This window comes from Oncorhynchus gorbuscha, linkage group LG14 (assembly GCF_021184085.1).
Source record: "Oncorhynchus gorbuscha isolate QuinsamMale2020 ecotype Even-year linkage group LG14, OgorEven_v1.0, whole genome shotgun sequence".
NCBI lineage: Eukaryota > Metazoa > Chordata > Actinopteri > Salmoniformes > Salmonidae > Oncorhynchus > Oncorhynchus gorbuscha.
In genome coordinates, this window is record NC_060186.1 from 43,906,134 (window position 1) to 43,934,112 (window position 27,979).

Consider the following 27,979-nt stretch of genomic DNA (forward strand, 5'->3'; position numbering starts at 1 on the left):
CCAGTTTCTACCTTTTTGCTATTACTTCTCGGAAATGGTCCATTGTCCATGTACAGTAGATACTTACACTTGATATGATATTCCAGGAAACAGTTGTGTGTGAAAGGTACACAGCAAATTCACTTGTGTACATTTAACTCAGAGACTGTTAAATGGAACACCACTACATACTGGTTTCACAGACTACATACACAACAATAACAATCGTTTTGTTTTTTTAAACTCAATGGAGGCTTAAAAAAGAGAGGGGCAACTACATGCCCAAATACTTGGTTCTGTTGGTTGTCTCCTGTTGGTGTTGGTGAAGGTTAGGTGAAGGTGAGCCACAGCTCCAGAGAGCCAATCCCCAATCTCTGATTGGAGAGACTATTTTTACTGATTGAACAATTAAGGGGGCTTCAGTACCTCCGTTGAGAGTAGAGGGCAATCTGGGCACACACACACATGCTCCCACACTCTCTCTCACACACACACACACACACACTCATACACACTCACTCGCTCACACACATAGTTGGTCGGTCAGTTAGTCAGTCATTCTGGAGCTTGCCATTCACAGAAACAGACCTCATGGCTTTATGGATAGCCCTATACCTATCCCTTTTCTTGGTAAGTGCACAACACGAACTGTGGATGTTGTCTGTAGAGTGTACATTGTATGTGCAGGTAACCAAGCTGTTGTGATGGTGCCTGTGACTAGGTGGCAGTGCCACCATATCTATGACCAGAGGAGTGTTGGAGGTACGTTTGGTGTGATTGAATTGATCTCAATGTAGCTGTTCCATAGTCTGAGCATCTTAGTGCATACAGACGTCCACACCATGGCGAATGTCATTTGGATTTTTTTCACAAAAATAATATGCTCATTATTGTTAAGGGAACACCCTTGCTTTTGTTGTCGTGTCAGAAACACTTGTGGCTGCAGACATGACCTGCGTCATTTCACCGGGCAAATGTAGATTGCACTCTGGCTAGAAGTGTCTGTCTGCAAACAGGGCTGCTCACCATATGTCTGAGTCTGGTTAAGATTTGTAAAGGTTCATTTTCTTTAATATCCTTAGTCAGTACATTTGTCACCTGCTCTGATGTTCTCTATCTGTGGTGACTGTTTGTTATATGGGGTAATTACATCAGAGGGTGATTTTCTCAGTGAGTGCTGCCTCACTTACCTAAATAGCATTTTATTATGAATTCACTGCTTTTCTTTGAATTTTGATTTTGCCAACAGATTACCAAACAGGCTAGTGTTGAGTCTGAGCGCACATGTGAGGTCACATTAAATCCGATGGTGGGCCAAAAATGTTACTTTTTATTTTATTGTTTTATTTATTTAATTTATATACTATACTTTGTTTAAGCTTTTTGATGGATTAATCTGTTGCACGTAGGTTGTCGATTGCTGGCATGATCTGGATAACACCGAGTATGACTGTTGGCCATTAGATAGCCCTAATGATTACAACATGATCAACTGTGGAGGTAAGTTCCAACCCCATTCATTGTGTGGAATTGACTTAAAGGAGGGAAGGCGGGCTGTTGTTGTAGTGCTAATAATTTGATGGTCAGAAAGTGCAGAAATATTTCTTTGATGATTGCTGGTGTCAGTGGATTCCTTATCTTGGAGAATACGCACAAAAAGTCCTTCCTCAACAGTGTGTGTCTCTGTCTGTCTGTCTGTCTGTCTGTCTGTCTGTCTGTCTGTCTGTCTGTCTGTCTGTCTGTCTGTCTGTCTGTCTGTCTGTCTGTCTGTCTGTCTGTCTGTCTGTCTGTCTGTCTGTCTGTCTGTCTGTCTGTCTGTCTGTCTGTCTGTCTGTCTGCCTGCCTGCCTGCCTGTCTGTCTGCCTGTCTGTCTGTCTGTCTGTCTGTCTGTCTGTCTGTCTGTCTGTCTGTCTGTCTGTCTGTCTGTCTGTCTGTCTGTCTGTTTTTTCTGTCTGTGTGTGTGTGTGTGTGTGTGTGTGTGTGTGTGTGTGTGTGTGTGTGTGTGTGTGTGTGTGTGTGTGTGTGTGTGTGTGTGTGTGTGTGTGTGTGTGTGTGTGTGTGTGTGTGTGTGTGTGTGTGTGTGTGTGTGTGTGTGTGTGTGTGTGTGTGTGTGTGTGTGTGTGTCCAGGGCTGGAGATGTCGTGGGTGCTGCGGCCACCGGAGAAAGTGACGGACGGGGAGGAGTTCAATGTCACCTACACCATCACGGCATCAGACGACTTCTATGAGTATGCAGTCAAAAACAAAATATTCCAGTTCAGGTAAGCAAATGTCTGTAATTCACTCCCTGCCTATCCGTCCGTACATTTGATGACCACAACATGAGGAAGATTAAAAATGTACTGGGAATGGGAATGCCGAGAAAGATACTCAAACATTTACTTTATAGATTGAACCTTACAGTGTACACAGTAGATCTACTGTACATCCAATCTAGTAGATTGCCATCTACTGTGTACACTGAAAAGTCCAATCTATAATATAAATGTGAGGCATATCTTCGCAATCTAGTGTAAAGATATAATTTACATTACATTACTCAGTCAACATTTGTGTAAAAAGTTGTTGAGGTAACCAAGTATAGGGCCTTTTAAATATATTACCTGTGAATCTCCTGTGTTTTACTGTAGCCTCATATCTGGATGCCTTTAGATACTGTACATAATTGCTGTTTAAACAGACTGTAAAGATCTATCTGTCTATCTACCCACCACTCTCCAGCAACGCCTCTGAAGCCAAAAGGTTCTGTGACAAGCACGACTGTCCCGCAAATTGGAACAGCGCCAACGAGATCAACTGTTGCATTTACCATGCCAACATTCACTCCTGCCCTCTGGCTCTCATGGTCAGTACTGTCACCCTAAAAATCTGGGTTGTGTTCATTGGGAACTAAACGTAAGAAAACGGACTGAAACAGGGAGAGACTACATAGACTTGTCTAATGAGAAATGTTAGTTTTTGTTTTCAATTTCAGAACTTTTTTAAATGTTTTCTGTTTCATGGCTTAATGAACATGATCCTGGGCTTCCCTGTCTGTATTGGGTCGCTGCCAGTCTGATGAAAGTACACTGAGGGGGAAGACAGATGCAGGCTATGTCATGCAGGTGATAGAGGACCCAAAAGCGACTTAACAGAAACAGAGTTTATTCAAGTCCAAACAGGGAATAACAGAAATCCTCTAGTCTGTAGAGGGGAATAACAAGAGAAGCGGCCACAGACTGCAGGTCGCTTCGGGTAGGCGCAGGCCGTAGTTGACAGAGACACCTGCTCACACGCAGCATCTGATGAAGGCAAAAAACACGACAGGACAGGGCGAAACACAATCACAGCACGGTGAATACTAAACAAGGAACCGACGGGACAGGAACGGAACACAAAGGAATAAATAGGGACTCCAATCAGGGGAAAGGATCGGGAACAGGTGTGGGAAGACTAAATGATGATTAGGGGAATAGGAACAGCTGGGAGCAGGAACGGAACGATAGAGAGAAGAGAGAGCGAGAGAGTGAGAGAGGGAGGGGGAGAGAGAGGGATAGAAAGAGGGAAAGAACCTAATAAGACCAGCAGAGGGAAACGAATAGAATGGGGAGCACAGGGACAAGACATGATAATAAATGACAAACATGACAGTACCCCCCACTCACCGAGCGCCTCCTGGCGCACTCGAGGAGGAATCCTGGCGGCAACGGAGGAAATCATCGATGAGTGAACGGTCCAGCACGTCCCGAGACGGAACCCAACTCCTCTCCTCAGGACCGTAACCCTCCCAATCCACTAAGTATTGGTGACCCCGTCCCGAGAACGCATGTCCATGATCTTATGTACCTTGTAAATAGGTGCGCTCTCGACAAGGACGGGAGGGGGAGGGAAGACGAACGGGGGTGCGAAGAAAGGGCTTAACACAGGAGACATGGAAGACAGGATGGACGCAACGAAGATGTCGCGGAAGAAGCAGTCGCACAGCGACAGGATTGACGACCTGGGAGACACGGAACGGACCAATGAACCGCGGAGTCAACTTACGAGAAGCTGTCGTAAGAGGAAGGTTGCGAGTGGAAAGCCACACTCTCTGGCCGCAACAATACCTTGGACTCTTAATCCTGCGTTTATTGGCGGCTCTCACCGTCTGTGCCCTGTAACGGCAAAGTGCAGACCTCACCCTCCTCCAGGTGCGCTCACAACGTTGGACAAACGCTTGAGCGGAGGGAACGCTGGACTCGGCAAGCTGGGATGAGAACAGAGGAGGCTGGTAACCCAGACTACTCTGAAACGGAGATAACCCGGTAGCAGACGAAGGAAGCGAATTGTGAGCGTATTCTGCCCAGGGGAGCTGTTCTGCCCAAGACGCAGGGTTTCTGAAAGAAAGGCTGCGTAGTATGCGACCAATCGTCTGATTGGCCCTCTCTGCTTGACCGTTAGACTGGGGATGAAACCCGGAAGAGAGACTGACGGACGCACCAATCAAACGACAGAACTCCCTCCAAAACTGTGACGTGAATTGCGGGCCTCTGTCTGAAACGGCGTCTAACGGGAGGCCATGAATTCTGAATACATTCTCAATAATGATTTGTGCCGTCTCCTTAGCGGAAGGAAGTTTAGCGAGGGGAATGAAATGTGCCGCCTTAGAGAACCTATCGACAACCGTAAGAATCACAGTCTTCCCCGCAGACAAAGGCAGACCGGTAATGAAGTCTAAGGCGATGTGAGACCATGGTCGAGAAGGAATGGGGAGCGGTCTGAGACGACCGGCAGGAGGAGAGTTACCCGACTTAGTCTGCGCGCAGTCCGAACAAGCAGCCACGAAACGGCGCGTGTCACGCTCCTGAGTCGGCCACCAAAAGCGCTGGCGAATAGACGCAAGAGTGCCTCGAACACCGGGATGACCAGCTAACTTGGCAGAGTGAGCCCACTGAAGAACAGCCAGACGAGTGGAAACAGGAACGAAAAGGAGGTTACTAGGACAAGCGCGCGGCGACGCAGTGTGCGTGAGTGCTTGCTTAACCTGTCTTTCAATTCCCCAGACTGTTAACCCGACAACACGCCCATAAGGAAGAATCCCCTCGGGATCAGTAGAAGCCACAGAAGAACTAAACAGACGGGATAAGGCATCAGGCTTGGTGTTCTTGCTACCCGGACGGTAAGAAATCACAAACTCGAAACGAGCGAAAAACAACGCCCAACGAGCTTGACGGGCATTAAGTCGTTTGGCAGAACGGATGTACTCAAGGTTCTTATGGTCTGTCCAAACGACAAAAGGAACGGTCGCCCCCTCCAACCACTGTCGCCATTCGCCTAGGGCTAAGCGGATGGCGAGCAGTTCACGGTTACCCACATCATAGTTGCGCTCAGATGGCGACAGGCGATGAGAAAAATAAGCGCAAGGATGAACCTTATCGTCAGACTGGAAGCGCTGGGATAGAATGGCTCCCACGCCTACCTCTGAAGCGTCAACCTCGACAATGAATTGTCTAGTGACGTCAGGAGTAACGAGGATAGGAGCGGACGTAAAACGTTCTTTAAGAAGATCAAAAGCTCCCTGGGCGGAACCGGACCACTTAAAACACGTCTTGACAGAAGTAAGAGCTGTGAGAGGGGCAGCAACTTGACCGAAATTACGAATGAAACGCCGATAGAAATTAGCGAAACCTAAAAAGCGCTGCAACTCGACACGTGACCTTGGAACGGGCCAATCACTGACAGCTTGGACCTTAGCGGAATCCATCTGAATGCCTTCAGCGGAAATAACGGAACCGAGAAAAGTAACGGAGGAGACATGAAAAGAGCACTTCTCAGCCTTTACGTAGAGACAATTCTCTAAAAGGCGCTGTAGAACACGTCGAACGTGCTGAACATGAATCTCGAGTGACGGAGAAAAAATCAGGATATCGTCAAGATAGACAAAAACAAAGATGTTCAGCATGTCTCTCAGAACATCATTAACTAATGCCTGAAAAACAGCTGGCGCATTGGCGAGACCGAACGGCAGAACCCGGTACTCAAAATGCCCTAACGGAGTGTTAAACGCCGTTTTCCACTCGTCCCCCTCTCTGATGCGCACGAGATGGTAAGCGTTACGAAGGTCCAACTTAGTAAAGCACCTGGCTCCCTGCAGAATCTCGAAGGCTGATGACATAAGGGGAAGCGGATAACGATTCTTAACCGTTATGTCATTCAGCCCTCGATAATCCACGCAGGGGCGCAGAGTACCGTCCTTCTTCTTAACAAAAAAGAACCCCGCCCCGGCCGGAGAAGAAGAAGGCACTATGGTACCGGCGTCAAGAGACACAGACAAATAATCCTCGAGAGCCTTACGTTCGGGAGCCGACAGAGAGTATAGTCTACCTCGAGGAGGAGTGGTCCCCGGAAGGAGATCAATACTACAATCATACGACCGGTGAGGAGGAAGGGAGTTGGCTCGGGACCGACTGAAGACCGTGCGCAGATCATGATATTCCTCCGGCACTCCTGTCAAATCGCCAGGTTCCTCCTGAGAAGTAGGGACAGAAGAAACGGGAGGGATGGCAGACATTAAACACTTCACATGACAAGAAACGTTCCAGGATAGGATAGAATTACTAGACCAATTAATAGAAGGATTATGACATACTAGCCAGGGATGACCCAAAACAACAGGTGTAAACGGTGAACGGAAAATCAAAAAAGAAATAGTCTCACTGTGGTTACCAGATACTGTGAGAGTTAAAGGTAGTGTCTCAAATTTGATACTGGGAAGATGACTACCATCTAAGGCAAACATGGGCGTAGGCTTGTCTAACGGTCTGAAAGGAATGTTATGTTTCCGAACCCATGCTTCGTCCATGAAACAACCCTCAGCCCCAGAGTCAATCAAGGCACTGCATGTAGCACCGAACCGGTCCAGCGTAGATGGACCGACATAGTAGTACAAGATCTAGATGAAGGGACCTGAGTAGTAGCGCTCACCAGTAGCCCTCCGCTTACTGATGGGCTCTGGCCTCTTACTGGACATGAATTAACAAAATGTCCAGCAACTCCGCAATAGAGGCACAGGCGGTTGGTGATCCTCCGTTCCCTCTCCTTAGTCGAGATGCGAATCCCTCCCAGCTGCATGGGCTCAGTCTCAAAGCCAGAGGAGGGAGATGGTTGCGATGCGGAGCAGGGAAACACCGTTGATGCGAGCTCTCTTCCACGAGCCCGGTGACGAAGATCTACCCGTCGTTCTATGCGGATGGCGAGAGCAATCAAAGAGTCCACATCTGATGGAACCTCCCGGGAGAGAATCTCATCCTTAACCACTGCGTGGAGTCCCTCCAGAAAACGAGCGAGCAGCGCCGGCTCGTTCCACTCACTAGAGGCAGCAAGAGTGCGAAACTCAATAGAATAATCCGTTATGGACCGTTCACCTTGGCATAAGGAAGCCAGGGCCCTAGAAGCCTCCCTACCAAAAACTGAACGGTCAAAAACCCGAATCATCTCCTCTTTAAAGTTCTGGAACTTGTTAGAGCAATCAGCCCTTGCCTCCCAGATAGCTGTGCCCCATTCTCGAGCCCGGCCAGTAAGGAGTGAAATGACGTAAGCAACCCGAGCTCTCTCTCTAGAGTATGTGTTGGGTTGGAGAGAGAACACAATCTCACACTGCGTGAGAAAGGAGCGGCACTCAGTGGGCTGCCCGGAGTAGCAAGGTGGGTTATTAACCCTAGGTTCTGGAGGCTCGGCAGGCCAGGAAGTAACAGGTGGCACGAGACGTAGACTCTGGAACTGTCCAGAGAGGTCGGAAACCTGAGCGGCCAGGTTCTCCACGGCATGGCGAGCAGCAGACAATTCCTGCTCGTGTCTGCCGAGCATGGCTCCTTGGATCTCGACGGCAGTGTAACGAGCGTCTGAAGTCGCTGGGTCCATTCCTTGGTCGGTTCCTTCTGTCATGCAGGTGATAGAGGACCCAAAAGCGACTTAACAGAAACAGAGTTTATTCAAGTCCAAACAGGGAATAACAGAAATCCTCTAGTCTGTAGAGGGGAATAACAAGAGAAGCGGCCACAGACTGCAGGTCGCTTCGGGTAGGCGCAGGCCGTAGTTGACAGAGACACCTGCTCACACGCAGCATCTGATGAAGGCAAAAAACACGACAGGACAGGGCGAAACACAATCACAGCACGGTGAATACTAAACAAGGAACCGACGGGACAGGAACGGAACACAAAGGAATAAATAGGGACTCCAATCAGGGGAAAGGATCGGGAACAGGTGTGGGAAGACTAAATGATGATTAGGGGAATAGGAACAGCTGGGAGCAGGAACGGAACGATAGAGAGAAGAGAGAGCGAGAGAGTGAGAGAGGGAGGGGGAGAGAGAGGGATAGAAAGAGGGAAAGAACCTAATAAGACCAGCAGAGGGAAACGAATAGAATGGGGAGCACAGGGACAAGACATGATAATAAATGACAAACATGACAGGCTAGGCTACTTGATATATGTAAGAGGATTAGATAAGAGTGAGCAATAGTAATATTGTGCCTCCACTTTGCCTTCTGATTGAATGGTATGTATCATATTATAACACCTATCCAGGGGCATAGCTCTCAACATGTGTATGTATGAAGTTGTCGGGAAATAGACAGAAGATACATTTCTGGTCTAACCAAATGGACAATAATGCTATTCTATCATTTTATTCAACACTTTTAGGTCTACTCAAGTGGCCAGGGTAGGGGCAATAGGGGTTGACTTTAAGCAACTTTTTGGGCTAGAGGCATCAAGTATGTCTCATCAGAGGTCTGAATGTATTGTTAGCAGGGATGGTAAAGAATTACAAAATACATTGAAGATCAATGCATCTAAATAAACTACAAAATACTTGTATTTTGAAATGTATTTCATTAAAATACATGTATTTTGCATTTTAAAATAAAGAAATACATTTGCAAACAGCCGGCCCGTACAGCAACAACATTCTCAGTAACAGTTACAGAAACCTTTTACTTGCTTTGACTGTGACATGACTGTAAGTCACTCTGGATAAGAATGTCTGCTAAATGTACAGTATGTGTGAAAATAAACATACCATTTACCATGTACCATGTACATTTACATTTAGTTAATTTAACAGACACTCTTTCACACAATAGTGTCATAAGACTTCTGATACCAATGTAGTGTGAAAGAGAGCCACAAAATCTTGATCCAAAATAAAAATGGTATACACAAGTACTTTGAAAATACAAATTACAGCTCTCAAAAGTACCTTGTTACAAAATCCATTGGAGTGTAGTTCAGCCCAGAGTAAAATTCAAAAATTCAAAATTGTCAGAAGTCATTGAAATACATATTTCAAATAGGTGTAACAGAAAAAACTGTCCATCTCTGCTTGTTAGCACTCATTCTCTCTCCCCCACCCACCAATCACTGTTTGTTGAGTACAATGGTATAACATTGTGGAAGATTGAAGGATTTAGATTGGTTTTGATTATGATGCTAACCCAATCATGTCGCCCCCACAGAGGCACGGCGGTATTTGTGGCCCGTGGATCCCTGATGACGGGAAGATTGTGACACACACCGTGTCCAAAGCAGGAAAGATGAGCCAGAAGTTCTGGACATCAAAGGTACCTACCACTGCAAAGTAAATGTAAGGGCTATTCACACAACTGAGCCGAACCGAGCTGAACCAAACCAAGCTGTACTGCTCTGGCCTAGTTAAGCATCCACCTTTGTTTTTGGAATTGGGCGGAAAAGGACAATGTGAAAAGAAATATCCAAGCCAGTATGGGCACGATACTGTGTTAAGGGTAGTAGTAAACAATATAGTGCTCATGTTGTCTTTATGTGCTTTGGTAACTATCTGACAATTGAGTTTTTAATCACGGTCCCATCCAGGTGGTTCTGATTCATGTAGGAGTGACCTCAGTCATTGCACATATCAAAATTGGACATATGCATGCAGCTCTGGAGTCCAAGGTGCTGGTTGTCAGTGCTCAAGGTCAGTGTGCTGCTAACACCAGTAGTGTATCAATTTGTTATTATGCAAAATTGCTATTGCTACTCAAGGCTCAGCACCAAACGTTGTTCTTTATTTGTTGTGGAAAAATACAGACATTAGGATGTTGTTGCTGCACAGAAGTGTTAAACTCTAGCCTGGGTCGTAGTGGTAATCTTTTCTTCTTGGTGCTTAGATTGACACGCTAATATTATTGATGACCCAGCTGGTTTCCCAGGTTCCCAGTAGTTATTTCAAGGCACTCTTGTGCCATAATAGTTACATGGGATTTTGTGTGTGTGTGTGTGTGTGTGTGTGTGTGTGTGTGTGTGTGTGTGTGTGTGTGTGTGTGTGTGTGTGTGTGTGTGTGTGTGTGTGTGTGTGTGTGTGTGTGTGTGTGTGTGTGTGTGTGTGTGTGTGTGTGTGTGTGTGTGTGTGTGTGTGTGTGTATCTCAGTGTGTGGGGATGACGTCTGCGAGCTGGAGGAGAACTGTCTCACATGCCCGGCGGACTGTGGTGCCTGCCCCATGTCCATCACCATCAAGGTGGCCATCGGACTGCCCGTCACACTCTTCTTCGGTGGCTTCATCTTAACCATGGTGGTGAGAAACCAAACAAAACATATACACCAAACAATACTACTTTTTTTATATTCTCTTGCATCCAGACCAGGCACAAAACAAACTCACTTCAAAGTTTGGTCATGACCAGGCAAATCATTCTCATTCAATGCAGATGTTTTTGATAGATGTCTTCTCTCTTTCTCTATAGTGGTTCCAGTACCAGAAACAGAAGATGTTTTGGGACGAAAGCTGGATTATCAACTATAAAAATATAATGTTTGGTAAGATGAGATGTCATCTGAGATGAATTTATGAAAGAGAAAATAAGTGAAAAAAGCAAACAGGTGAACTCTTTTGCTTGCTTGCTTATGCAATGCAGTTCAATACATACAGTGGCAAGAAAAGGTATGTGAACCCTTTGGAATTATCTGGACTTCTGCAGAAATTGGTCATAATGTGTCATCTGATGTAGGTCACAACAATAGACAAACACAATCTGCTTAAACTAATAACACACAAACAATTCTATGTTTTCATGTCTTTATTGAACACAACATGTAAACATTCACAGAGCAGGGTGGAAAAGTATGTGAACCCTTGGATTTAATAACTGGTTGACCCTCTTTTGGCAACAATAACCTCAACCAAACATTTTCTGTAGTTGCGGATCAGACCTGTACAATGGTCAGGAGGAATTTTGGACCATTCTTCTTTACAAAACTGTTTCAGTTCCGCAATATTCTTGGGATGTCTGGTATGGACTGCTTTCTTGAGGTCATGCCACAGCATCTCAATTGGGTTGAGGTCAGGACTCTGACTGGGCCACTCCAGAAGGCGTATTTTCTTCTGTTGGAGCAGTGTTTTGGGTCATTGTCCTGTTGCATCACCCAACTCCGGGTGAGCTTCAATTGTCAGACAGATAGCCTTACATTCTCCTACAAAATGTATTGATAAACTTGGGAATTCATTTTTCATTTTTGTGCCTTTTTCCCCCCACACATAGTGTTGTATGTTCCTTCCAAACAACTAAACTTTAGTTTCATCTGTCCACAGAATATTTTGCCAGTAAAGCTGTAGAACATCCATGTGCTCTTTTGCGAACTTGAGATGTGCAGCAATGTTTTTTTTTTGGACAGCAGTGGCTTCTTTCGTTGTGTCCTCCCATGAACACCAATCTTGCTTAATGTTTTACGTGTCGTAGACTCGTCAATGTTGATGTTAACACGTTCCAGAGATTTCTGTAACTCTTTAGCTGACACTCTAGGATTCTTCTTAACCTCATGAAGTATTCTGCGCTGTGCTCTTGCAGTCCTCTTTGCAGGACAGCCACTCCTAGGGAGAGTAGCAACAGTGCTGAACTTTCTCAATTTATAGATAATTTGTCTTACAGTGGACTGGTGAACATCAAGGCTTTTAGAGATACTTTTGTAACCCTTTCCAGCTTTATGCAAGTCAACAATTCTTAATCTTGGGTCTTCTGAGATCTCTTTTGTTCGAGGCATGGTCACATCAGGCAATGCTTCTTGTGAATTACAAACTCTAATTTTGTGAGTGTTTTTTATAGGGCAGGGCAGCTCTAACCAACATCTCCAATCTCGTCTCAATGACTGTACTTCAGGTTAGCTGACTCCTGACTCCAATTAGCTTTTGGAGAAGTCATTAGCCTAGGGGTACATACTTTTTCCAACCTACACTGTGAATGTTTAAATTATGTATTCAATATAGACAAGAAAAATACAATCATTTGTGTGTTATTAAGTTTAAGCACACTGTGTTTGTCTGTTGTTGTGACTTAGATGAAGATCAGATCTATTTTATGACCAATTTATGCAGAAATCCAGATAATTCCAAAGAGTTCACATACAAATGGTTTTATTGTCCAGGGATGGTAATTTGCAGCATTCACAATTGTAATTTGCAGGATAATTTTTTTGTTTCTTTAACATATCTCGCACAATATAGCAAATTAATTCATGTAAAAGAGCATGTCACGCATCCAAACATGTTTTCTTCAATGCTGCACACAAATTGCCATCCGGGGAATGGAGTCTTTTACATACATTTCTATACCTAATAGTTTCCTTTTTTTGGCATACACAGGTAAAGTGTGTTACATGGGCTTCTGCAGTACGACCAGTCTCCAGCCGGTGAAGAGTAACTCCAGTGTGAGCCGAACTACAGACGTGACTGTCTGCACTGTGGTCAACACCACCTTCAAACAGAGCTTCATCCAACCTGCCATTTAGTAAGACGTCTTACTTGAACACTGTACTGCATAACACATGTCTAAGGCATGGTATTTATTACACAGTAAAAGGGGGAAAGTACTGCGGCCTGGGACTGCTCTAAAGTGGAGCATGCAGAGATATTCACGGCTATTGATAGTAATGTATTTGATTCAGAAGTAGTGCACTGCAATGCACTTAAAACGGAGTACATGCACTTATCCAATGTGCACTTATCAGTCGTCAACTATATTCTCAGACAATTATTGTATGAGGAACATAGTTTTATTTGTATTACTAATGTTTATTTTAACACCTGTTGCTTTGCATCTGTCAACGTGTAGTAAGTTTGCTGTTTTTCTTGATAACAAAAAAAAGTCATTATTTTCTATTGGTTAGTGATGGAAGGACTGTAGCAGTGAAACACATCCAGAATAAACACTTCACCCTCTCCAAAACTATCAGGAGGGAGGTGAAAGAAGTGAGGTGAGTAAACCCCATACACAGACACAATTACCTAGAGTATATATTTTGATTGATCTCATGCAACATTTTCATCACTTACTGAAGATCTGATAAAAGTCACATAGTAGTATCCCATCAGTCAAAAGCATGTTGAATTAACATAAAAAAAAAAATCATATAGCCCTTCTTACATCAGCTGATATCTCAAAGTGCTGTACAGAAACCCAGCCTAAATCCCCAAACAGCAAGAAACGGCAGGTGTAGAAGCACGGTGGCTAGGAAAAACTCCCTAGAAAGGCCAAAACCGAGGAAGAAACCTAGAGAGGAACCAGGCAATAAGGGGTGGCCAGTCCTCTTCTGGCTGTGCCGGGTGGAGATTATAACAGAACAAGGCCAAGATGTTCAAATGTTCATAAATGACCAGCATGGTCAAATAATAATAATCACAGTAGTTGTCGAGGGTGCAGCAAGTCAGCACCTCAGGAGTAAATGTCAGTTGGCTTTTCATGGCCGATAATTGAGAGTATCTCTACCACTCCTGCTGTCTCTAGAGAGTTGAAAACAGCAGGTTTGGGACAGGTAGCACGTCCAGTGAACAGGTCAGGGTTCCATAGCCGCAGGCAGAATAGTTGAAACTGAAGCAGCAGCACGGCCAGGTGGACTGGAGACAGCTAGGAGTCATCATGCCAGGTCGTCTTGAGGCATGGTCCTAGGGCTCAGGTCCACCGAGAGAGAGAGAGAGAGAGAGAGAGAAAGAAAGAAAGAAAGAAAGAAAGAAAGAAAGAAAGAAAGAAAGAAAGAAAGAAAGAAAGAAAGAAAGAAAGAAAGAAAGAAAGAAAGAAAGAAAGAAAGAAAGAAAGAGAGAAAGAGAGAATTAGAGAGAGAATACTTAAATTCACACAGGACACCGGATAAGACAGGAGAAATACTCCATATATAACAGAATGACCCTAGCCCCCCAACACATAAACTACTGCAGCATAAATACTGGAGGCTGAGACAGGAGGGGTCAGGAGACACTGTGGCCCCATCCGATGATACACCTGGACAGGGCCAAACAGGCAGGATATAACCCCACCCACTTTGCCAAAGCACAGCCACCACACCACTAGAGGGATATCTTCAACCACCAACTTACCATCCTGAGACAATGCCGAGCATAGCCCACAAAGATCTCCACCACAGCACAACCAAAGGGGGGGGGGCAACCCAGACAGGAAGACCTAGTCAGCGACTCAACCCACTCAAGTGACGCACCCCTCCTAGGGACGGCATGGAAGAGCACCGAAAAACCAGTGACTCAGCCCCTGTGATAGGGTTAGAGGCAGAGAATCCCAGTGGAGAGAGGGGAACCGGCCATGCAGAGACAGCAAAGGCAGTTCGTTGCTCCAGAGCCTTTCCGTTCACCTTCACACTCCTGGGCCAGACTACACTCAATCATATGACCTATTGAAGAGATGAGTCTTCAGTAAAGACTTAAAGGTTGAGACCGAGTCTGCGTCTGTCACATGGGTAGGCAGACCATTCCATAAAAATGGAGCTCTATAGGAGAAAGCCCTACCTCCAGCTGTTTGCTTAGAAATTCTAGGGACAATTAGGAGGCCTGCGTCTTGTGACCGTAGCGTACGTGTAGGTATGTATTGCAGGAGTAGAGACCAGAGAAGGCTCGGCCTTTGACTCCGTCTTGCTGCTTAATGGGACCGGTTGAAAGTTTCTGTCGGCTGAATGAGTGACACCGGTTGACCATTCCTACAGCATTTCCCTCCAGAAGCCATGAGAAAGTTGTCTGGCTGCGGGGACCATGCGAGGGGATTTATACTTCTAACGTTACCATCTGTACTTACTGGTGGCACAGACGCTGTTTCATCCTTTTCTACACTGAAATTACCCTTGCCTAACGATTGCGTCTGAAGCTGGGCTAGCAGCACAGCTATCCTTGCCGTAAGGCGATCGTTCTCCTGTATATTATGAGTACAGCGACTGCAATTAGAAGGCATCATGTTAATGTTACTACTTAGCTTCGGCTGTTGGAAGTCCTGACGAACCATGTCCAGATAAAACGTCTGCAGTGAAAAAAGTTGGGTGAGGGAAAAACAAAAAATATAAACGGTAATTAAAAAAGTAAAAAACGTAAAGTTGTCCGGTAGCAAAGTAAGTTTGGCAACCAAACCCTATGTAGAGAGTTGCACCCCTTCTGAAAAAACCTACACTCGATCCCTCCGATGTCAACAACTACAGACCAGTATCCCTTCTTTCTTTTCTCTCCAAAACTCTTGAACGTGCCGTCCTTGGTCAGCTCTCCCGCTATCTCTCTCAGAATGACCTTCTTGATCCAAATCAGTCAGGTTTCAAGACTAGTCATTCAACTGAGACTGCTCTTCTCTGTATCACGGAGGCGCTCCGCACCGCTAAAGCTAACTCTCTCTCCTCTGCTCTCATCCTTCTAGACCTATCGGCTGCCTTCGATACTGTGAACCATCAGATCCTCCTCTCCACCCTCTCCGAGTTGGGCATCTCCGGCGCGGCCCACGCTTGGATTGCGTCCTACCTGACAGGTCGCTCCTACCAGGTGGCGTGGCGAGAATCTGTCTCCTCACCACGCGCTCTCACCACTGGTGTCCCCAGGGCTCTGTTCTAGGCCCTCTCCTATTCTCGCTATACACCAAGTCACTTGGCTCTGTCATAACCTCACATGGTCTCTCCTATCATTGCTATGCAGACGACACACAATTAATCTTCTCCTTTCCCCCTTCTGATGACCAGGTGGCGAATCGCATCTCTGCATGTCTGGCAGACATATCAGTGTGGATGACGGATCACCACCTCAAGCTGAACTTCGGCAAGACGGAGCTGCTCTTCCTCCCGGGGAAGGACTGCCCGTTCCATGATCTCGCCATCACGGTTGACAACTCCATTGTGTCCTCCTCCCAGAGCGCTAAGAACCTTGGCGTGATCCTGGACAACAAACTGTCGTTCTCAACCAACATCAAGGCGGTGGCCCGTTCCTGTAGGTTCATGCTCTACAACATCCGCAGAGTACGACCCTGCCTCACACAGGAAGCGGCACAGGTCCTAATCCAGGCACTTGTCATCTCCCGTCTGGATTACTGCAACTCGCTGTTGGCTGGGCTCCCTGCCTGTGCCATTAAACCCCTACAACTCATCCAGAACGCCGCAGCCCGTCTAGTGTTCAACCTTCCCAAGTTCTCTCACGTCACCCCGCTCCACCGCTCTCTCCACTGGCTTCCAGTTGAAGCTCGCATCCGCTACAAGACCATGGTGCTTGCCTACGGAGCTGTGAGGGGAACGGCACCTCAGTACCTCCAGGCTCTGATCAGGCCCTACACCCAAATAAGGGCACTGCGTTCATCCACCTCTGGCCTGCTCGCCTCCCTACCACTGAGGAAGTACAGTTCCCGCTCAGCTCAGTCAAAACTGTTCGCTGCTCTGGCTCCCCAATGGTGGAACAAACTCCCTCACGACGCCAGGACAGCGGAGTCAATCACCACCTTCCGGAGACACCTGAAACCCCACCTCTTTAAGGAATACCTAGGATAGGATAAAGTAATCCTTCTCACCCCCTCCCCCCTTAAAATATTTAGATGCACTATTGTAAAGTGGTTGTTCCACTGGATGTCATAAGGTGAATGCACCAATTTGTAAGTCGCTCTGGATAAGAGCGTCTGCTAAATGACTTAAATGTAAATGTAGACCTTTCCTGCAGTCAATGACCTTTGGCTCCATTTCAACCTAGATTTCAACAACATATCAACGGCAGGGTGATTTCAAAGTTTGGTTTATTTCCAATAAATTCACCTTCGTTGGCAACTCAACATCAACTAAAATTGGATGTTGATTTGTTGTTGACGTCCGGTGTGATTGGATATGACACATTTGCACCACTGGTTAATTTCTAGATATGGCATTGCTTTTCCTTAGGGAACTGGATCACCCAAATCTCTCCAAGTTTATTGGTGGTTCCATTGAGGTCCCCTACGTCAGTATCATCACTGAGTACTGCCCCAAAGGAAGCCTGGCTGATGTCCTCCTGAATGAGGATGTGCCAATCAACTGGGGGTTCAGGTGAATGTCACGATATCAGCTTTTTCTACCATCTGTCTGAAGAGAGAATACTGCACTATGTAGGGCGGTTTCCTAGACATTAACCTAGTCCTGCACTAAAAGCATTTCCATTAAACATGCTTCTTAGTCTAGAACTAGGCTCAATATGTGTCGGGACCGTGATGTAATAGAACCATTTTTTTTTGTGTGTTCTTCATTTATGTTCTTTGTGTTATTCATTTATGCTGGCACACAGGTTGTCCTTTGCTACTGACATAGCCCGTGGAATGGCTTATCTCCACCAACACAAGATGTTTCATGGCAGACTTCACTCAAGGAATTGCGTCATTGACGACCGCTGGGTTTGCAAAATCTCAGGTGATACAATTAAGACTTCCCTCTGTAGGAGTGTGTAGGCAGGCACCATATCTCAACATGACTTTATCTTCTACTGTTGTGTCCTTGAGCAAGGCACTTAACCCCTAACCTGCTCCAGAGGAACTGCTCTGCAGCTGACACTATTTTGTTTCAAGTATATATAATTGAAGTCGCAATTGAAGTCGGAAGTTTAAAACTTGATTTTCAACCACTCCACAAATATCTTGTTGACAAACTACAGTTTTGGCAAGTAGGTTAGGACTTCTACTTTGTGCATGACACAAGTAATTTTCCCAACAATTGTTTACAGACATATTACTTCACTTATTATTCACTGTATAACAATTCCAGTGGGTCAGAAGTTTACATACACTAAGTTGACTGTGCCTTTAAACAGATTGGAAAATTCCAGAAAATCGGCTAATTGACATCATTTGAGTCAACTGGAGGTGTACCTGTGGATGTATTTCAAGGCCTGCCTTCAAACTCAGTGCCTGGAAAAATCTAAAGAAATCAGCCAAGACCTCAGAAAAAATTGTAGATCTCCACAAGTCTGGTTTATCCTTGGGAGCAATTTCCAAACGCCTGAAGGTACCATGTTCATCCGTACAAACAATAGTACGCAAGTATAAACACCATGAGACCACACAGGCATCATACCACTCAGGAAGGAGACTTTGGTGCGAAAAGTGAAAATCAATCCCAGAACAACAGCAAAGGACCTTGTGAAGATGCTGGAGGAAACAGGTTAAAAAGTATCTATATCAACAGTAAAACGAGTCCTATATCGACATAACCTGAAAGGCCGCTCAGCAAGGAAGAAGCCACTTCTCCAAATTCGCCATAAAAAAGCCAGACTACGGTTTGCAACTGCACATGGGGACAAAGATCATACTTTTTGGAGAAATGTCTGGTCTCTGGTCTGACGAAATAAAAATAGAACTGTTTGGCCATAATGACCATCGTTATGTTTTGAGGAAAAAGGGGGAGGCTTGCAAGCCAAAGAACACCATCCCAACCGTGAAACACGGGGGTTGGCAGCATCATGTTGTGGGGCTAATTTGTTGCAGGAGGGACTGGTGCACTTCACAAAATAGATGGCATCATGAGAGAGCAAAATTATGTGGATATATTGAAGCAACATCTCAAGACATCAGTCAGGAAGTTAAAGCTTGGTCGCAAAAGGGTCTTCCAAATGGACAATGACCACAAGCATACTTCCAAAGTTGTGACAAAATGGCTTAAGGACAACAAAGTCAAGGTATTGGAGTGACCATCACAAAGCCCTGACCTCAGTCCTATAGAAAATGTTTTGGCAGAACTGAAAAAGCATGTGCGAGCAAGGAGGCCTACAAACCTGGCTCAGTTACACCAGCCCTGTCAGGAGGAATTGGGCAAAATTCACCCAACTTATTGTGAGAAGCTTGAGAAAGGCTACCCGAAATGTTTGACCCAAGTTAAACAATTTAAAGGCAATGCTACCAAATACTAATTGAGTGTATGTAAACTTCTGACCCACTGGGAATGTGATGAAATAAATAAATGCTGAAATAAATACTTTTTTCTACTATTATTCTGACATTTCACATTCTTAAAATAAAGTGGTGATCCTAACTGACCGAAGACAATGAGTTATTACTAGGATTAATTGTCAGGAATTGTGAACTGAGTTCAAATTTATTTGGTGTATATAAACTTCAGAGATTTGGAACAACATAAGAAAGAAAAGGCAACATTTATTTCACAAAGGACAATTAAAATGTTATTGTATTGTAGCATATTATGTTTGGTTTACATTAGTGAGTACACAGGACCAGTAAAAAAGCAAAAGAAAACATTTGAAAATTGTAAATGTAATGTAAATGTAATTTATCCTGTGTTGTTCCAGACTATGGCCTGACAGCCTACAGAAAGGATGACTTTGAGGTAGTCAGTAATGGGTTCCACTGTGAGGATACCTACCGTATATACTATGCCCCTGAGGTCCTCCTGGGAAGCAGCTCTAATGTCACTCCGGCTGCTGACATTTACAGGTACTGTAGCCCAACTGCGACAGCTATTATACATTTACAGGTACTGTAGCCCAACTGCGACAGCTATTATATAGTTGCACCATGGGGATAACCATGTTTGGGGCTAATTCCATTTCAATTCAGTCAGTTGAAAAGTAATGAGGGAAATTCAAATTTGACTTCGTGAATTTACTGTTGGAATGGAATTAAGCACGACCCTGGTGATAACAATTATTTTTACTGTATGTAATATTATTGTGCTGGTATGGTAATGACTTAAATACTAGACCATGGACATGTTGTTTAAATCAGCACAACAGTACCTGCACGTTTTTCATCCAAAGTGATTTACTATATGTCAGTAGTTTTATGCTATGCTAAATTGAGTCTCAGACATGTAGGCTATAAAAGAGCAGCAAAATCTGGGATATGGTGATACCATCTGTATGATCTGGTGTTATTAGATGTGTTCAATGGTTTCTGTGTCTTCTCCTCCCCAGCTACTCTATCATCTTAGTTGAGATTGCCACTCGCTCTGACCTCCTTTCAGTAAGTATGATACAAAGATAATACTAATGATAATGACCTTTGACCAGGCACGCTTAGGTTTTTGTTTAACATTTTTTTCTATGAACACCTCTCCAACAGGACCAAACAGAGGGCGTGAAGTTGGATATCATGTGGCGTCCTTCCCTGCCTGAACTGAAAGCTGGGAAAGCGGATACTGATTGTCCTGACCGGGGAGATTACTGTGAGGTCTGTGACAAAATCCACTGACATTTGCCGTGGCTTATTATTTAATATACTTTGTCCAATGATTCAGATCTATTCATTTAAGCACTTTAAGGAGCATTTTACACCCAAATATTTTTTTTACCTTGTATTTCTTTGTTCATGTTTTGTGTATGTCACCATTCAAGTTTTGGGGTAAAATCCTTTAGTTGTACTGTAAGTGTGCCAAAGATGCAATTTAAAAAAAATCTCTACTCTAATACTTCAACAGCTGATCAAGAAGTGCTGGTCTCAAAATGTCACATTGAGGCCGACTTTTGAGCAGGTGAAGAAGATGCTGGATAAAATGAACCCACACAAAGTCAGCCCTGTGGACATGATGATGAATCTGGTAATGCTATGATATAACATTTGGCCACTTAAAGGATGAGTAAGTTATTTCAGTAGCTAACAAATTCATTACTTACCAACAGCTGCAAATCTCAATTAAACTACATATTGTTTTGAAGTTCCCTTTCCTTACTTTTTCTTAATACACAATCGTTAATCTAGCAAATCAATTTTGTGGGTCAGAGTGCAGTATTTATTTCGTTTCATAGCACAAACACTTGCTTGCAAGTTTCTCACACTGCCTTTAGCCTGGGCCTCCCTGGAGATGCATCCAGGTGCAGCCCCGAAGCAGCTTGCGCTCCCTTTCCTATCCTCCTTTCTGAGTGAGATTCCTTTCCTGACTTCTTTTTCATTTCCTGGCCATGGTTAATCCCTACCACATACTGTACATGTGAACTCATTTTCTTTCTAGATTGCCCTTTCATCCTTCACTATAATGGGGGATCCTGTTTTCTGCAAAAAATGCTTGAAGTACCCCGGTCGGCCTTGAAATTCGTGGATTGAATGAGGGGGGCAGTCATTCTCCCCTGGTTCTCCCCCGGTTTAGCGTAACAGCTAAAATGGCTTTGAAAAATACGATTTCAGCTAATCGGGAGAGGTAGGCCTATCTAAGAAAATTAGGCATTAGGCATTCACTAATCATAAATCATTTTTAAGTGATAATGCCCTCGAAGCCGGTGTTTGGAGGATATATTGGCATGGGCAATGTTAGGCCTGAGACGAAGTCGAGGTCAAACCGTGCCAATATATCCTCCAATATATCCTCCAAACACCCGCTTCGAGGGCATTATCACTTTTTTACAACGGGTTACCAACATATTCAAATAATGATTGACTTATTTTCATTAAAAACGTTATTTTGATTAATTTATTCATATTATTTCATCCTTCCACCAGGTATAGTCTTTTTTTTTCCCACCAGGTATAGTCCAGACACAATTCTAGGGTTGCTACCCAAGCCGGCTGGTGTTGTTCTGTATCTATGGACCCAGTCGTTCGTTCTAAATGTTCCATTTTCATACGGGCTAGCAATGTTCTTATCCATTGCTTGCTAGCTAGCCAACTATGGCTAAAATGTACAGCCAGAATAACAGAAAAGTAGCTTCATTTGCATTTGTTTAACTGTTTTCTAGTGACATTTATTTGGATACATACATAACACTCTAAACTACAGTAGCTGCACTTCATTTCGTTTGACCTTTTTTTTTTTCAAATTACGTTTCTTTGTATATATCCATAAAAATGATGCCAGCTGATTCATGGTTTAGATTTACTGAGAAACGTTGCCTATCTGTCTGTTTCGTCCCGACTCGTTCATTGCAATGGGACAGCTGGAGATCGAATTTGATTATTGAAATAATGTTGCAAATGTTGGAGAGACAGACAGACAGCAAGGTTTATACAAATCTCCACTGTTGAAAACTAAATGCTAGTCTAAAAGAAATGTGAGATAATGTCTAGATGTTATTTATAGTGGAGATCAAGTTTATAACTGGCCTAGCTGGGATGATGAGAGTGGATTGCGCAGTCAGATGGAACAAAGTAAACGGGCATTTTAACGTCATAGATTTAGCCGGTGGTAATTTGTGGAATAGACACTGTCTGGAATGCGCTTTTCACCAGCATTCAGGATTAGACCCACCCGTTTTATTAACATATAACAGAAACATTGGTATATTTGTGGACAAAATTCTAATTTATGGCTCTAGTCAATCTGCGTTGCTGAAGCGTTACTGATTGTGTGATAGAAATGTATAGGTCATTTCCGATTGAGCCGATTTATGCAGCATTTACCGTGAATCTCTGTTAACGTAGAAACATTTCCTTTAAATTTATATCACGCTGTAATGCTGACCTTCCTCCATACAGATTGAATAGAGCCCGTACTGAACCTTTAAATCAAAATGTTATATATTTGGAGAAGGAAAATCAGCAGACTGATTATTATGTTTATCACAATACATGTCATGAATATCACAAATCTGTAATATAAAATAATGTGGACTTTAGATCTAAATGGAGATCTGTTGTGTATGGATCTCTGGAACTGCTTTCATAATTAGCAACATACAGTATATTTTCTTATACGTACACTGCATAACATGATGTCTGTTACAATTCTAGATGGAAAAGTACAGTAAGCATTTAGAGGCCATTGTAGCGGAGCGAACACAGGATCTTCTCCAAGAGAAACAAAAGACAGACTGTTTACTATACAGTAAGTACATGAAACCACAAATGGTCCACGATATGGCTTCTTACACTATATATACAAAAGTATGTGGACACCCCTTCAAATTAGTGTATTCTGCTATTTTAGACACACCTGTTGCTGAAAGGGTGTATAGAATTGAGCATACAGCTATGAAATCTCCATAGACAAACAATGACAGTAGAATGGCCTTACTGAAGAGCTCAGAGATTTTCAACGTGGCACCGTCATAGGATGCTACCTTTCCAACAAGTCAGTTGGTCAAATCTCTGCCCTGCTAGAGCTGCCCCGGTCAACTTTAAGTGCTGGTATTGTGAAGTAGAAACTTCTAGGACAAATAACAGCTCAGACTCAAAGTGGTAGGCCACACAATCTCATAGAACGGGACCACTTTAGTGCTAAAGTGCGTATCGCGTAAAAATCGTCTGTCCTCGGTTGCAATACTCACCACCGAGTACCAAACTGCCTCTGGATGCAACTACAGCACCACACACAAGCGTAACATCACCATGCGCAATGCCAAGCATCAGCAGGAGTGGTGTAAAGTTCACCGCCATTGGACTCTAGAGCAGAGGAAACCCGTTCTCTGAAGTGATGAATCACGCTTCACCATCTGGCAGTCTGACAAACAAATCTGGGTTTGGCGGATGGCAGGAGAACGCTACCTGCCCCAATGCATAGTGCCAACTGTAAAGTCTGGTGGATGAGGAATATTGGTCTGGGTCTGTTTTCATGGTTCGGGCTAGTATGACAATACACAAAGCGAGGTCCATACAGAAAAGGTTTGTCGAGATCGGTGTGGAAGAAATGGTCTGCTCTGCACAGTCCTGACTTCAATCCCTTCGGGATGAATTGGAACACCGACTGCGAGACAGACCTAATCGCCCAACATCAGTGCCTGACCTCACTAATGCTCGGGGCTGAATGGAAGCTAATCCCCGCAGCAATGTTCCTCTAGTTCATCTAGTGGAAAGCCTTCCCAGAAGAGTGGAGTCTTTTATAGCACAAAAGCGAACCAACTCCATATTAATGCCCATGATTTTGTAATGAGATGTTTGACGAGCAGGTGTCCACATGCTTTTGGTCATGTAGTGTATTATGTGTGGTGTTGCCTCCACTGTCATCTAGTGGTAAAGAAGTAGAATTTACCACAATGACAACATAAATGCTCCCAAAATACATTTGGATGTTGCTATATGCTGTTTTTAACGTTTTGAAGAGAAAGAGTTGTTTGAATACAAAGCCATTGGTTACACCAATGACCAGCATATCTATATTCAACAAAATTCCTGAATGAAACAGTTTAAAAGGCAGGAAAATGTTTTGAATCTTAAGTTACTTCTTGTCACCAGGTATGTTACCAAAGCCGGTGGCCGATGACCTTCGTCAGGGTCGCACAGCAGAGGCTCAGAGCTACTCCAATGCCACAGTCTACTTCAGGCAGGTGTCATTTGTAGGGCCAAGAGTTTTTCCTAATCAGGTCACGTGATCTGGAAAAACTCTTGGCTCTAGTCATAAGAGAGTGCAGTATTGTGGTACATCCACAATAGTTAATGTATTGTGTCCTATGGAGGTGTTGAATTCGGTTTTTATTTATACATTAAGAGAGTTCTATCCAGATTCCCTCCCAGCTGTCACTGTCTACCTTTTCAAATTTAGAGATGAGTAACATTTCTTTCTCCTTGTTGGCAGTGACATTGTGGGTTTCACAGAGCTCTCTGGCTCAAGCACTCCTCACCAGGTGGTGGACTTTCTAAATAAGCTCTACACCACGTTTGATGACATCATTGATAATTATGATGTCTACAAGGTGGAGACTATAGGAGACGCTTGTAAGTATGATGGCAAATAATCTGTCTCTGCTTCCATCCATCTGTTTGTGACTGCCTGTCTGTCTCCATCAATCTGTCCATCCTTCTGTCTGTTAGTTCGTCTGTCCACCTATCCATGTGTGTGTGTTTGGGCATTGTTATCGAGGTTGATCTAAATGTGTCTGCCCCTCCAGACATGGTGGTCTCTGGTGTTCCCAATGAGAATGGCATAAACCATGCGGGGGAGATCGCCAGCATGGCTCTGGGTCTGGTCAATGTTTGCCATGCCTTTAAAATCCCACACAAACCCACCACGCAGTTGAGGATACGAGCTGGCATACACTCAGGTAAACAAGTCCAACTGGGCTATGTTCATTAGGGCACACGGTTGTGCCTACTGAATACAAACCTTGTGATGTCTCACTGTTTGAGTGGAATAATTGTAATAATTGGTAATAATGGTCAACATATCTAACTCAATTTCATCTGGTCTGCCCTTGTTGAAATGTTAGGCAGTTTTGCTAACGGAATGTAAAATGTATTTTGTGCTATGTATTCAATCTGAAATTAAAAAATGTGTGTTTTCACATGTTTAAATCCTACATGTATTTGTGATAGGTATTTTCATATTGAATGCACCGAGCTGTCTGTTTGAACTACTGGCACAAAGCTCGGACACCCATGCATACCCCACTAGAGGTCTCTTCACAGTCCCCAAGTCCAGAACAGACTATGGGAGGCGCACAGTACTACATAGAGCCATAACTACATGGAACTCTATTCCACATCAAGTAACTCATGCAAGCAGTAAAATAATATTTGAAAGAAACAGATAAAAATACACCTTAAGCAACACAAACATAGACACATGATTATAAACACACGATAACATACGCACTATACAAACATGTGCACATGAATTTTGTGTTATAGATATGTGGTAGTAGAGTAGGGGCCTGAGGGCACACGGTTAATATGATGTGAAATCTGTTATGAATGTATTGTAATGTTTTTTGCCTTGGCAGCAGCTAATGGGGATCCATAATAAATCAAATACAAATACATCCCCACAGGACCCGTAGTTGCTGGTGTCGTGGGAACCAAAATGCCACGGTATTGCTTATTCGGTGATACAGTGAACACAGCATCGCGGATGGAATCAACAAGCGAAGGTACTCAAAGATCAAATACAACCCTTGAGTATATAAATTTAAACTCTGTGTGAGTGCAGTTTGTAGGCCAAAGTAACAGTGAAATATTCTGATTCTTTATCTGATTCAGGGTCTTTAACAGGCCAACTGACTCTACAGACCACTCAGCCTGGCTAAGGTTGAGCATATTGTTCATGGGCTGGGTGGCAGCTGAGGTTGCCATTGGTGGGGCATCGATTTAGCCCCTCTGCCTTTATGCCAAGCTGGATTTTCTCTGTCTGTGCTCTTCAGCACCCTGCAGAGGGGTTACATCACGAGAGAGAGCCGTTCTCCTCACTGAGCTCTTATAATCCTCGGAACCAAGCAAAAAATGACAATGAGGGTAGAAAACAGTGACCCTCGTGCGGCAGTGATTTTAAAACGTGAAACAGTGGCTTTTAAGCTACTACATGAAAATATATTATTTCTCATGTGATAGGGCAGGATGCACAACATTACTTTTGTAGTACTGAATTACTTGTTGTACAATGTTACTTTTCTAACACTGTATTTGCCTTTTGTATATTGTCATTTATAATCCAGCTAGTATAAAACAAAGTGCGATTCTGTCCATAGCTCTGAAGATCCAGGTCAGTGGAGCCACTGCTGACCTGCTAAACACACTGGGAGGTTACACTCTGATCTGCCGAGGATCACTAAACGTCAAGGTAAGATAATCAACCATTTCCCACTCATTAGTATCGATAAGGACACAGTTGCCAAGGGTTAATGAGGAGAAAATCTAGCCTGGTCCCAGATCTGTTTGTGCTGTCTTGTCAACTCCTGGTCATTGTCTTTGCCCAAAAATGGTTTTGACAACTCCTAAGGTCGTTGTTTGGGAAAGACAGTGGCCATATGCAAGACGGCCTATGAAATACAAACTGTATCCAACAATAGTGTTGTCATATCACCTTCTCACACTACTAGTTTGACCTAATTTAAGAATGCTCCTAGTTAGCAAATTTACAATATAGTATTATCTGTCTGTTCTGTGAACTGCGATTGTCGGTTAAAAAAAAGTGGTGTGCTAAGAGTGTGCTATGTTAAGGACATTTTTTTGACTTGGCCATGGTGGTTGCTGTAGAAATCTTGCCAAAAACAAAAATGTATTATATTCACCCCCTCCGTCTCATGGGCTGGTATTCATGCAGTCACGAAGACCTTTGATTTGAAGGGAGGGAGGGAGTTAGTAGAGGGTGGACAGAGGGGGGGGCAAGTGGATCGTGGATGGGGCCCACGGTTCATACTCATTGAAAGACTGCATGTCTCCATTAGGGAGCGGCCTCAGCTGCCTTGTGCTTGTCCCTTACCAACCCTAATGGCCCTCATTTAGTATTTACAAGGACACACACATGCTCCCCAAATACAGCCCCTTTCTCAGGAGAGAGAAAAAGCAAAACAACATTCATTGGTCTTGATAGGCTGTCAGACATGTCAGGCATACAGTATGCTGCTTTTTGATGGTGTATGACCTACAAGTTTAGCCTCCATTTCTTTGTATCAACGATACTGCTCTTTGTTTGTAAAGGGAAAAGGTGAAATGACGACATGGTGGCTGGAAGCAAAGAAAGAAGAATCCTCTGACCCACTCCTCAGATCCACCGAGTTCAGAGGAGTCCCTGTGCCAGTTAGCAACTAGCCAACTACTAGCCTTCATAGTCTCTGTCTGCATAATATATGGACCACAGTTTGTGTTTAACAGCTGTATTGTGCAATTGATATCAAATATATTTCTATACTGCCCGAGAGTCTTGGAGCTGTATTGTGAGTTTGTACAGTGATTTTATGTTCTGGCAGTTATTGTATTTATTCATATCCATATGGTGGATATATACTTGATATGTGCACTCATATTATACACTGCTCCAAAAAATAAAGGGAACACTAAAATAACAGATCCTAGATCTGAATGAATTAAATATTCTTATTAATTTTTTTTTTTACATAGTTGAATGTGCTGACAACAAAATCACACAAAAATTATCAATGCAAATCAAATGTATCAACCC

At 43.9% G+C, this 27,979-nt stretch overlaps 1 protein-coding gene across 2 annotated transcripts; it reads left to right on the forward strand.

Annotated features, from left to right (window-relative positions):
- The first annotated feature begins 1 nt into the window (after position 1).
- LOC123994957 (atrial natriuretic peptide receptor 2-like) lies at positions 2-27,945 on the forward strand. Of its 2 annotated transcripts, XM_046298105.1 has the most exons (23): positions 6-609; positions 1,389-1,479; positions 2,108-2,240; positions 2,701-2,824; positions 9,455-9,559; positions 9,831-9,933; positions 10,387-10,532; positions 10,702-10,774; positions 12,594-12,738; positions 13,118-13,204; positions 17,123-17,266; positions 17,502-17,623; positions 19,512-19,656; positions 20,136-20,184; positions 20,284-20,391; positions 20,639-20,758; positions 22,882-22,975; positions 24,322-24,409; positions 24,662-24,801; positions 24,975-25,127; positions 25,854-25,952; positions 26,547-26,638; positions 27,499-27,945. In XM_046298105.1, the coding sequence occupies exons 1-23, from the start codon at positions 445-447 to the stop codon at positions 27,607-27,609; spliced, it is 2,637 nt and encodes an 878-aa protein (XP_046154061.1). In that variant the 5' UTR covers positions 6-444; the 3' UTR covers positions 27,610-27,945. The 2 variants fall into 2 exon arrangements, with proteins under 2 accessions (XP_046154062.1, XP_046154061.1); XM_046298106.1 differs by lacking the exons at positions 26,547-26,638; positions 27,499-27,945 and adding an exon at positions 26,062-26,536 and having other exon boundaries at positions 2-609.
- Positions 27,946-27,979: the final 34 nt, after the last annotated feature.